Source organism: Centruroides vittatus, unplaced genomic scaffold (assembly GCF_030686945.1).
Source record: "Centruroides vittatus isolate TY-2023 unplaced genomic scaffold, ASM3068694v2 scaffold_435, whole genome shotgun sequence".
Taxonomy (NCBI): Eukaryota; Metazoa; Arthropoda; class Arachnida; order Scorpiones; family Buthidae; genus Centruroides; species Centruroides vittatus.
Genome location: NW_027122708.1, coordinates 6256775 through 6269328, shown reverse-complemented (window position 1 = coordinate 6269328; position 12554 = coordinate 6256775). Strand labels below are relative to the sequence as shown.

Below are 12554 nucleotides of genomic sequence, written 5' to 3'. Positions count from 1 at the left end.
TCTGAAGATTTTCTTCATAAACAGTAAGATTGATTATAGGTTGCAAACACAATCTAATTAGAGTAATATTAATCAAATTGTCTTGTGTATATCAGTTAGTCTGTGATAAAGTTAGTTTTGTTATACATCATTTTCACTAAATGTCAAAGTTTCCAAGAAACTGTCAATGACATTAAGTGAGGATCTCCTTTTAGCAAGGATTTGATAGGAAAAAAAAAATTGTTAATTTCTGTTTGATAAATTTCAGTATACGTGCTATCAAATTCCTATTGAATTTGATACTTAACAGTTTTTAATCATTGAATAAAGGTTCTAATCAAATTACAGATCGAATGTCACAGCCTTGAGTGCTCTCCATATAGTGTTTGAACTGTTTACTGGTGTATAATAAATTCAATTAATTTTGCATGAATAGTATCAGAACTGAGTGGAGAGTGGTGAAGATTGTATAAATGTTTATTTCTTCATATTGACTAAACTATATTGTTTTATTGTTTTGTAATTATTACTATGGTTGTTTAACAGATTAACATTCATAAACTACTAATAATTTCTAAGAAATTTGAATCAGCCCCTGTATACAATACATGTATGCTGACTGGGTACCGCATTTCAATACAATCTGGTTGTGTTAAATGCTTCGAAAGACATCATGCATGCGCACTTGTTTGCTGTAGCAAACCTCCACATGAGCTAGCAATTAAGTTCCCGCAAGCATAGCACTGACTTAAAACAGTTAGCTGCTAGCTGTCAATGTAAAAGGAAACACAAATGATAAAAGAGTTTACACGTTAGAATAAATTATTATTGGCATATTTGTTCTCATATAAAAAATATATTGACAGTCAAAACTTTATCTTAAGCATGTGCCGCATGCTACGCAAGTCTGGAGAATTCACCCCTGCTTATTGCATAGATCTAGCTGATGATAGAACAAAAATTTGGATTAAATGCTATAACAAATACTGGAAATTCATTTGTGCATGGTTTCAATTTAAAAGAAACAAAAATATTCTTTATTTGTAACTAAAAAACCAAAAGAATAGTTATTCTTTTGGTTTTTTTTATTACTGAAATATCCTCCTATAATTCAGATATAACACTTTGTAAAGACATTTTGATTTCTAGAAAAAGTTTTTTTTTTGTTTTAAAAACAAGCAGTCATAAAATATAGTTTCTATTGTCTGATGATATTTCATTTGGTCTTACAACCAACTTCAGATAATCATAAATTACTAAAACCACTATGATTTTCCATAAATAATGATAAGTGTAATTAATGTGATCTTATCAACTTATTTACTAATATGGTTTGACTGTAAACTAACTTCAGACTGCAAACATTGGTTCTTCATATGTACAATAAGTACACTATTGTATAGTGCAGGGGTGGCCAACTTTTGTGCACATAAGATCTACTTTTTATCATAAAAATGTGTTGCGATCGACTTGTTGTCATAGGCATAGTCTAAGTGGGGAGGGGGAAGTGTACATGACATAGTGTACATACTATGTTTATACACTGTGTTTCAGTACGAAGTGCACTCACTGCTTATGAATCGAGTCATAACTGCATACATACAGTTGCGTTCAGTTACAAATATAATACATTAAGTCAAGACATCACTAGCGATCGACTTGTTGGCCACCCCTGGTATAGCGCATGTTAGATTGGAGGTTTAATAATGCAAAACTTAAAGTACAAATATTATCTAGGAACAGTGATAGAATTTTTTAAATTTCGCTCCAAAATTGCCAGTAAGTTAATGAATATAACAAAGAAATTTTATGTTACACACTCAAAGACAAATATTAGGTATCAAATAAGGGAAATACTGAAATATTCCACCAAACTAAACTCTTTTTAGTATTTGGCTTAACATCTAATAATCCCAATATTTCATTACATTCTTCATTATAAGTATACATCACATAGTTTTTTGTAAATATATACATGTTTATTATGTAATTGAAAATTTTTCAGGAAAACCAAGACTTCTACAAGGTTTAAACATGGAAATTTTTAACATAATAGGAAGAAAATAGTTTATTAACTGATCACTTGCCAATAATAAATTTCCTATGCAATTATTAGTAATTTATTCTATAATTTAGTTTAAATTTAATACTAATTTGTTAAATAATTAGTATTAAATATAACCAAAGACTTTCTTTAATCAAACCAATATTATGGAAGAAATGATTATTTTAAATTAGTTTACACACACACACACATATATATATATATATATATATTACAAATATATGTAAACGAATTTAAAATATTTATTAGCCACCCTGTAAATATAAGGCAACTTTATTATTTGTCTTCTTTATTCTATTTGAAGAAATGATTATTTTGGATTACAATAAGGCCAAAAATCAGCAACCAAATTCAAATATAATCAGTATAATTAAGCAGAATTACAATTATAGTTATGTCTGATATCATAATTATCTGAAATTATTCTGAAATTTTTTATAAATTTTTTCTATTATTAATGAATTCATAAACATTTTATTATAAATTTTCATTTATAGCCTGATTTACATTTTGCTAGTTTGATGAATGTAGTTTCTATTTATCATTCATTTTGATTGTGCAAATTACCTACTGCTGAGATTAATAAATCTATCTCCAGAATTTAAAGTAATAAAAATACATAAATTAATCAAATTCTCTTTTGTTCTTTATAGTTAAAATCAGTTTAAAACTTCTAGTTGTATTTTAAGAAATATAAACAATAATTATTCTAAATTACATATGAATTTACTAATGAAGTTGCTTTAATGCTTTTAAAAATTATTACCTTCCTCTAAAGATGGGATTTAAATTTTAAAGTATAATGTTCTAAAATACATGTAGTAAATAAATAAATATTAAAATAGATAAATTTTTAAATATATTAAAAAATCTATTAAATATATTTACTACAATATTTAAAGCAACTTTTTATCTAAAACAATTTTTTTTTTACAATTGCACTTTGCAACATGTTAAAATTTTTTTCTTGATATAATTTGTAAAGCACTTTTAGTTCATTTTAAAAACAAAATTGAATACTAAACATACTTTAAACTTATTTAGATTTCATAAGAAATAGTTTATGCAATATTTATTATTTCACATTAGCCTATTTCATGGATACTATGGTATAGATCAGTAGTGTCCAAGCAATGGTCTCTGACCACAAACATGTTTGATGAATCACTTATAAAAGATATAAATAGAAATACATAGAATATATTGGTACAGAATATTTGTGGCCCACCTACCTATGACTTATCAATGTCAGTGGTGGCCAAATTGCACATAATAATTAAAATACAGCATATGTAATATATTATATTCTTATAATTTTGATAATTGTGAATAATTTTAAACATTTCTGCAAAAATTAATTAATTATAAATTTCTGTTATTGACTATAATGTTTTCTTACCATAAATCCAGATTCCATCTCACTGAACCAAGTATATTGGCTCTTTCCTCTATAATAACTTTTCTTCGATGTCTAGAATAAAGTTTAAAAAGATATTAGCAATTATTCAAAGTAATTTAATTAAATATATTTAACAATTATTGGCCATATTAATTTTGTCTGACATTTAAAAAATTCATCAAATCTTTCATTATCAAGTAAGATCAAGTTATTTTTCTTATAATATACTAAATGGAACAAACAACATTAAACTTTGCTTCAAATGACAAAATAAAAAAAAAAATGCAATGAAAACATGAAAAATACTGAAATGAAAAAAAATACAGGGATAAAATCATCAAAAAATTCTGTGCAATAAGTTAATATTGCATAGACACTTTTTTAATGGTTTTATTCCCATATATTATTTGCTTTATTTCACAAAGTCAAGCAAATATCTATCACGAGCCTTCAAAAGACTCAGAACTTGTATCTTGTGCTTGTAGCAAAAGCTTAACAAATGACATTAGAAATTCTCTTGGCTAAACCGATTGTCAGTAAACATAAAAATTTATTTTAGCCTAGAGAATAAAAAAAATGTACAAGAGACTTATCTCATATATCTAAGGTCAAAATACTTGTAAATGGAATATATTAATAATGATAATTGTCAAAATATGTATTTGATGTCAATACAAAGAAAAACTATTTTTAAAAGATCTGAAAACATTCACCACATTTTTTGATAACTATTATCTATAAAAATTTCATCTCATTTGAGAACAACAGTTCAAGTTATTCCCAAATTGAAACCAAAATAAATAAAAGCAGTTTTAAACATCAAAATACCTAGAAAAAATATAAAAATTTCAGTCATTTCTTAGTAACTCTTATGCATTTTAAACATTACTATTACCTAAGAAATTACTTGTGCAAGTTATTTTAATCCTTTTCAAATATTAGCTATTTTAAAAGTATAGAAATTTTATCTAAAACTTTTCTGAAAGAACTTAAATGAAGTACTAAATATGTTAATATATCAAACTAGCATTGAAATTAATATTACTATTACTTAAGTACAAAAAAAACTTTTAATTACTTTTAAACTACCAACTTTAAAATGCCTGAAATTTGAAATACAATACCAATTTTTAATCATTAAGTGACATACAGTGCTTACTTGTATGTCACTTAATGACTTTTTTATTTGTTTTAACTTAAAAAATTTATGTACACAGTTATTTAGATTCTTAAAATGTCAAATTATTTTAGAGCGAAAGAAGTTTAAAAATTTTAGATGCTGTTCCAAGTATTACATTCTGCAAAAAAATAAAGTTTATTACAAACTAAAAAAACAATTTATTTGATGCAAAAATGGTAAAAAGAGATTCTTATTTGTTATATTTTATTCACTGAATTAGTTAAGTCCCATGAATTTATTTTTTTAGTAACAAATGTTTTTGGCTGCTTAAATAAACAGTTCTTTGTAGAAACTGTAAGAAATAAATAAAAGTATATATTTATATATAGAAGTGTGGGGATACAAACTCATTTCAAATTAATAATATAAATAGTTACTTTTCAACTTTTTTAAAACTAACATCAACATTTAAGACTTATTTGTATCCTAGATTAATCCATCTGATTTATGCTGGAAGAGAAGTTAAACAATATACGTGTGTATGTATTACACATTAAATAAAATGAAAAATATAAATATTAAAAGATAAAATAAAAATATGAAAGAAGTACTGTATACATGAGAGAGAAGTTATTCTTTACCTAAGATTTTGAAGTAATTTTTGCAATCTTTATATTGATAACTTTCATATAATTTAGATCAATTTATGTAAATCATATTTGATATGATATTTTATAGCACAGAATTTGATTGAGTCATTCTTCCACTGAATTTTCAATAAGAGCAAAAAACAAAAATGTATTGTTTTTCTTTATTTATACTATTTCATAGTTACTGTATAGATACTACAAGTAAATATAAATCATTAAATAAATTAATGATTTTTAATGCTGTTATATTTTCACTACTTATTTCTGTATATAATGATTATTTAAAGATGACTGCTTAAGTACCTAAAAAAAAATTTCTAAAACATCTATTTAATAAATATTAAAGTAATGATTTAAAATTTCGCATGTATTACATAAATTCAATTTAATTTAAGAATATAAAGAAAAAATATTAATCTCATATATTACTTGTTCAGGTTTGGCTTTAATACAAGTTGCCCTCTTTTCCATGTCACAATAGACTTCAATTGCATCAATATTATCGCCTTGATTAGGATCCACATAATACATACCTGTTGGATAATACTAAATGTATAAAAAATTTACTTTTATTTTTGAAGAACATTAAATGACAATATCGATTATTATTTTTTCTGTATTGTAAAATCATGACATGTTACATAACTCAATTATTATTATTTTTTTTATTTTAAAAAATGTTACCACTAGGCAATTCTGGTCTTGCGACAGCAAGATCACGACATGTTGTAGCAGGTGTGTCCTTATTTCCAGATGGTTTTCGGAATTCTTCATATTCTTGAACCAATTTATCATAATATTCAAATACGAGTTTCTTTTTTTCTTCAAGAGGTGTTTCAGGTGAAAATAGTTTTGCTGGTTCATCGCCTAACAGAGGATCTGGTCCCTGAAAATAAAATATATTCAAAAACTTCCTATAATATAAATTCAGGACTTTTCTAATTAGAAATAATATCTTGCTTATATTTAATTAATTTTTTTATGAATATCAACAATTGGTAAGTCAAGATTATTTTCTAAAAAACTAAAAATCAATGAAATACAACTAATTTTTAAATATATTCTGGTTTACAGTTTTTTTAATACATAAAATATTTTTAAAATATTGAATACAATAAGACCCCGCTTAACGTGGGGATGCATTCCTAGACGACAAAGCACTAAACGAAACAGCATTAAATGAGGCCTTTATAATGCAGCCTTTTAATTCAAATTTCAAATGTTTTCGGTTTTTTTTAAAGGCCTTCGTCAGGAATAAAAATTGAATGATTCTTACTTTAAACTGACAGTTTGTTCTGGAACATTAAAAATTTATAACGTTGCAGGACAATCAAAATTTATAGCAGCTTCTGATCTTAAATTCTCATGCAAAATTATCAGAGAAACCTGATGAGCATCCCTTACAGAATTGGTGATTAAATATAATGTAGCCACTAGTAAACAAGTTACTAAAGAGACTTGTCAGATATACAGTCTGTCCAACAATAATAGAACATATAGTGATTGCCTAAAACCTTTTTATTATTTTCATGTATCTTTGATGAAAATTTTTAATACATTTTATAGCAAAATACCAACTATTATTGCACAAATTTGGAGAAAAATGATTCATAAACAAAAGAGCTAGATATTATCATCAGAAAATAGGGTGTCCAACAGTAATAGAATATGTACTGATTGGAATTAATTATAAATATAGTAATGATTAAGTCATTAAATTTGCACATAAATACATTCAACAAGTAAAAAGAAAGATTTAGAAGATCTCTCTCTCTCTCTCTGTGTGCCATATCAGAAATCCTGATGTCGACAGGCATCTGGTGCAGGTTAATAAGAGGTTAGTAATGCACCAAGGTGTATCCTGGGGGAAGTTACAACCAGAGTGGTTCCCCGTTGCCTTCTCTGGTGTTTAGAAGATCACGTAGTACATTACTATTAAAACTGGGCACGGAAAGAACCTAATTGAAGAGGAGAACATCAAGATTGATGTATTTCACAATGAAGGGAGAGAAGTGACTTGGAGTGCTATAAACTTGGGCAGATCTCATTCAACAATCTCAAAGTATTTCAATAATAGAGATCAATGGATGGGCAAATGAAATAGTGGGCACAAGAGTTTAACAACACCAAGAGGATGACATGCAATTGTTCAATGTGCACTGAAAGGAAAGGCATCTGTTTGAAAAATCAAAAATGAACTAAAGCTGAGCTGTAGCAAATCAACAAGCAATGTTTCTTTTGTCAAAATGAAGACTGATAACTAGTTCAAGGAGAAACACAAATAACTTTGATTACAGTTTGCCAGAAACAAGTTTGAAAGAGGAAAAGGATGGCAAAAAGTAATCTTGGATGAGAAATAATGGAATCTCAACTAATTAATGCAAGCATTTGCATTTTTATTGTGTTATTTATGTTAATGAAGGTCATGGTTAATATACAATAGTATTGTTAATAAAAAATTAATATGTATGTACTGTACAGTACATATATGTTTAAGTTAAAACAATTCTGATAATAGTTTGTAAGATGTAAGCAAGATAAAAATGAAGATCAAATTTAATTTCTTTGCTTCTCAAATCTAAATAGGAAATTCAATAAATTTCTTTATTAATAAAAAACTAATAATGACTGTAGATTTGTACGGGACAATATAGTCAATTTGTTATTTTACTGTGTCATTTCTTGATTTCCATAAAACATTATTTCTATATCCAATATTAACTTCCAATTCTTGATAAACAATAATCACACAATTCTTGCTTACTGGAACACAAAAAATATTATTTAATAATCTATAGTACTTTCAAGCTAGTAAGATTTGTATCTAGTGTTAAATGCTACAAACCATTACATTAATATAAATGAAAGTTTTTTTAGACTATTGAAAAATGTTTTTGGTGCTCCAATAAAGCAGGAATTTGTGTGACTGTCGATTATGTCTATATCTTACATAATTAATATGCATATGAAAAACTGAAAAAATTGATTACCTTTACTTGTCCTTGACCTAATAATGCTGCTATTGCATTTGCATCATAACCAAAAGGTTCACCTGGTGGTCCTGGTGGACCAGCAGGGCCTGGTGATCCTGGTGGGCCTTGTTTACCAGAATCTCCACTTGGTCCACGTGGTCCAGGTGGTCCTGGAATGCCTGGAGGACCAGGACTTCCATCTCTACCTTGTGGTCCTTTCATGCCTGGAGAACCCTAAAGAATACTTAATTTTAATTTTTAATTGAGTTTTATTGTGACATTGATGATCTTTCATCAAGTAGGAAACAACAAACAAACTTGAATTCACGTATTTTAAATTTAAAAAACATACAGTGAAACCTGGTTAACTCAAATTAGTCAGGAAAAATAAAATTTGGACTTTGGAGTTAAAAAGTTTTGAGTCATGGAAGTTTGGCTAAAAATCAAGATTTTGTGCATCAGTTTATTAGTGACCCATAATAAACTATCCATATGATATTTCTATGGGTCTTATTATGTAGAATCATTGTATCAATGTAAATCTCTCAGTGTTGTCCAGAAACTCTAAAATGCTTAATTAAATAAGCTATTGAGAAATGCTTTCCCAAATGGTTGATCCATTCATTCCTAAGTGTTTAGTAAGGATTTTTTTTTAATTGTAATATTTAATGCCTAGAATCAATCTGTTTTTTAATTTTTAATCACACTTTTTACAATTATTATATTTTTAAAATTTTGCTTCAAAAGTTAAAATTTTTACATAGAATTGGATTATAATCATTTTTTAAAATTAATTTATCAAAAATCCATTTATTTATTATGTCAGCTAATCAGAGAATTGCATCAGCAATAAAATATAACAAAAAAAAAATGTTTGAAAAAAAGCAGGTTCAAATTGCAGTTAAGTATCTAGGTCACACATGTTGTCTGGAAGCTACTTCCACCCACACACCATCATATGACATGATGTTTACTTTTAGTTGTACATTGTTCCCACACTTTATAGAAAGTTTTTGATTAGTTTATTATTAGTCCAGACTTGGACATTAATTATTTTATTTAATTTAAAATTAAAATTCTGAAGAATTTATGAAAACACTGTACCAAAACCCCATTTGAGTTAACAGTTTGATTTAACATGTATCCCTATACATGTTAAGTCCCTATACTAGATGATCAGGGAAAGAAAATGACTTTGAGTTATCCTGATTCAAGTTAACCAGATTTCACTACTGTATATATATATATATATATATTTTAACTCTTTCCACTCTGTAGGCACTAAGAGGACATTTTCAAACCCATTATGGGTTCAGTGAGGCCTAAAATGGGGCAGCAAGATGGTAAAGAACAGGGCCCAATATATCTGCAATAGGCCACCCATGAAAAATTTCCTAGTTTTCTTGTGTAAAATTTCCATTTATACAAAAAGAAAATATCCAGGATACATAATAAACATCACTAAGCCTGATGAGTATATAATGAATTACCAACGATTGCCTTAAAAATTGGGCTATAATTTGGCTAATTAAATTAATTAATTACTGGCAAGTGCACTGTATGGCAAGCAGAGGTTGCGGGTTTAAGCCCCGCCATGGGCCAGTTTTTTTATTCCAGAATGTTCTAAAATTATTCATTAATTTATTAAAAAATTATAATTACTAATTTAGTTAAGAGATGACACCTAACACCTCACATTGTTACATTGTGGCCACTTTTGAAACAATAAAGCAACAGTACTGTACATGAATATGTTGTTTCAAAAGTTTTCATATTGTCAGACATTGCTGATGTGCCTATTTCTAACAAAATACATTATTAAATGTCCTTTGGTTACTCTACTTTTATACTCATATTGAATCTTCTAGAACATTTTTTCCAGTCATTTCTAAAAAATTTCACCTTTACAACTTGATATTTATAAAAGGATGTATTTGGCAATTATTGGTTTTCTCCATAATAGCACAAACAGAATTAGGCTGAGAATATTTTGGCAAAAATTATATAAATGATTGATTTGCAAAATCACTTCTTTTTTTATATATTTTAAATCTAGTAAAATTTTTCTCTATTACTGTCAATAAAGAAAAAATTATAAACAGAATAATTATGGTTATAGTAATTTTATTTAATTAGACAGAAAATAATCAGAAAACAAAGACCAAGGACAAAGACAAAGTAAAACAATTGCTTTATTTACAAATACAGTGGCACTTTGGTATACGTCTGCTTTAGAATACGTCCAATTCGGAATACGTCCTGTTTGGACAAAACAAATTTTGCTCGGTATACGACTTTTGTTCAATATACGACTTAATTCAATTATATGCGCCATCTATGAACAAGTAGCACTATCGGTGTACTAGACCAGACTAGATGTTTGCGATGCCACGGTTTATAACTTTGTTAAATTTTTTCTGATTTTAATTTGTAAGTAAAATTTTATTGTTTTTATTAATCATGAATTGCAAAAAGGCAAATGAAAAGCAACAGAAAACTAAAAAAATGACTAGAATCACAATGGAACTGAAAAAAGAGATTGTTAAGAAATATGAAGGTGGCATGCACGTTCGAGATTTAACTGTTGCATACCGTATTCCGAGAACGACGATATCAACAATTGTGAAAAATGAAGACATTATTAAATCTGCTAACATTGCGAAAGGGGTTAAATAAATTTCTAAACAGATTATTAGTATTAAGGAGAGTTTGATTTGATTTGATTTTGATTTCATGATTTAAATAATATAATACAATATACTGTAATAACTTTAAAAATCTATAATAAAATTTATTTTTTTATTAATGTGCTCAAACAGTGTTTAAATTATTTTACAATCCCATTAATATATCATATCAAAAGGGGTCTTTTTACATGAGAATGGATTAATCATTTTTACATTACTTCTTATGGGAAAGGTTGGTTTGGTATACGTCCTATTCGGTATAAGTCCAAACATCAGGAATGAATTAAGGTCGTATATCGAGGTTCCACTGTATATGTACTTTTTATTTAAATAGAAAACATGTATATTGAAAGTCAAACAAGAATTTAATTATAGAATTTATCAATCTTTAAATAATAAATATTGCAATAAATAATGTATATGTATTAAATTCCACTTACCTCCATGCCAATTTGACCAGGTGGTCCAACATTTCCTTTATCACCAGGGATACCCTAGAATAAAATAGTAATGAAACACTTGACACTTAAAATTTGCAAATGACATTCATTTTATTATTACTTACTGGTGGTCCAGGTAATCCTTGTAGACCTATTAGTCCTCGATGACCTTTAGGACCTTGCTCACCTTGGAAACCTCTATCTCCTTTCATACCAGCATTTCCAGTGGGTCCAGAAGGACCTCTAGGACCCTGAGGTCCTGGTACACCTCTTGGACCTGTTTCACCTCGATCACCACGTTCTCCTGGTAATCCTGAAGGTCCTGTAGGTCCAACTGGTCCCTAAAAAGTTTTTAATATCTTAATACAATATATGATGTATTTCAAAAATAATATAACATAAAGAATAGATAATAACAACAGTTTTACAGTAATAGTCTTCAAGCCATACTATAAACATTAGAATAGAGCACAGCAAATAATATATAGCAATAAAGAAATCTGTTAGAAAAAAAATGCAGACAAAAATTTACAATAAAAAAATAATATGACATCATAAAAGTGTGTTCAGACTTCTATTATAAGAGATATTAGGATGACATTCTAATGACTTTCCTAGCATCAGCAACATCCAAGATACACATTCCTTTGTAGGTACATGTGATGCTGACATTCTACTATTTGTATTTGAAATGTAACTCAAGATTTTTCCTACATATAAAAAAATGAACTGAATTGAGTTTTTGGACTTAAACTTTTCCTATAGAAACATTGGCTGAAAAATGTTGTAATGAAAGTTACATACATTTGTGAAGTTTGGATATAAAAACAAAAAGAATTTTATTAGGAAAACATTGCCCAGAGAGATATTCTGTATCTGTAGGGCAGTGTTTCTGAAACTGTGTTCTACAGAAAGTGAATAAGTGTTCCGTGAAAAATTATCAAAATTAATATGAACCTGGAACATTTTTTCTTATTATAATTATTCCCTATTTAGTATTTATTTTGGCATTAATACTTTCAACTTTTATTTTTGAGTTTATATTTTATTGCAATGACATATCTGATTTATTTGTTACTAAGCATTTTATCAAATTATTCTTATTACAATTGTTTTTACATTATTTACATAGTTTAGTAATTTTCTTACATCACAATTCACATTTACTTTTGTGTGTTCCAATCTTTTTTTCACTATTTTGCACTATATTAATAAAAAGTGCTTTTTATGATTTTTAAATTT

The 12554-nt window shown here is 27.3% G+C and overlaps 1 protein-coding gene across 2 annotated transcripts in view; it reads right to left on the bottom strand.

Annotated features, from left to right (window-relative positions):
* The window catches only part of LOC136989033 (collagen alpha-1(II) chain-like), a 93811-nt gene that overhangs the window by 3491 nt on the left and 77766 nt on the right, over nucleotides 1-12554 (bottom strand). For both annotated transcript variants that reach the window (XM_067287078.1, XM_067287079.1), the window contains 6 exons: nucleotides 11438-11653; nucleotides 11313-11366; nucleotides 8204-8419; nucleotides 5898-6099; nucleotides 5643-5746; nucleotides 3444-3515 (listed from right to left, as the gene is read on the bottom strand). In XM_067287078.1, coding sequence (XP_067143179.1) covers nucleotides 3444-3515; nucleotides 5643-5746; nucleotides 5898-6099; nucleotides 8204-8419; nucleotides 11313-11366; nucleotides 11438-11653 — 864 coding nt within the window. The remainder of the gene's footprint in view (nucleotides 1-3443; nucleotides 3516-5642; nucleotides 5747-5897; nucleotides 6100-8203; nucleotides 8420-11312; nucleotides 11367-11437; nucleotides 11654-12554) is intronic.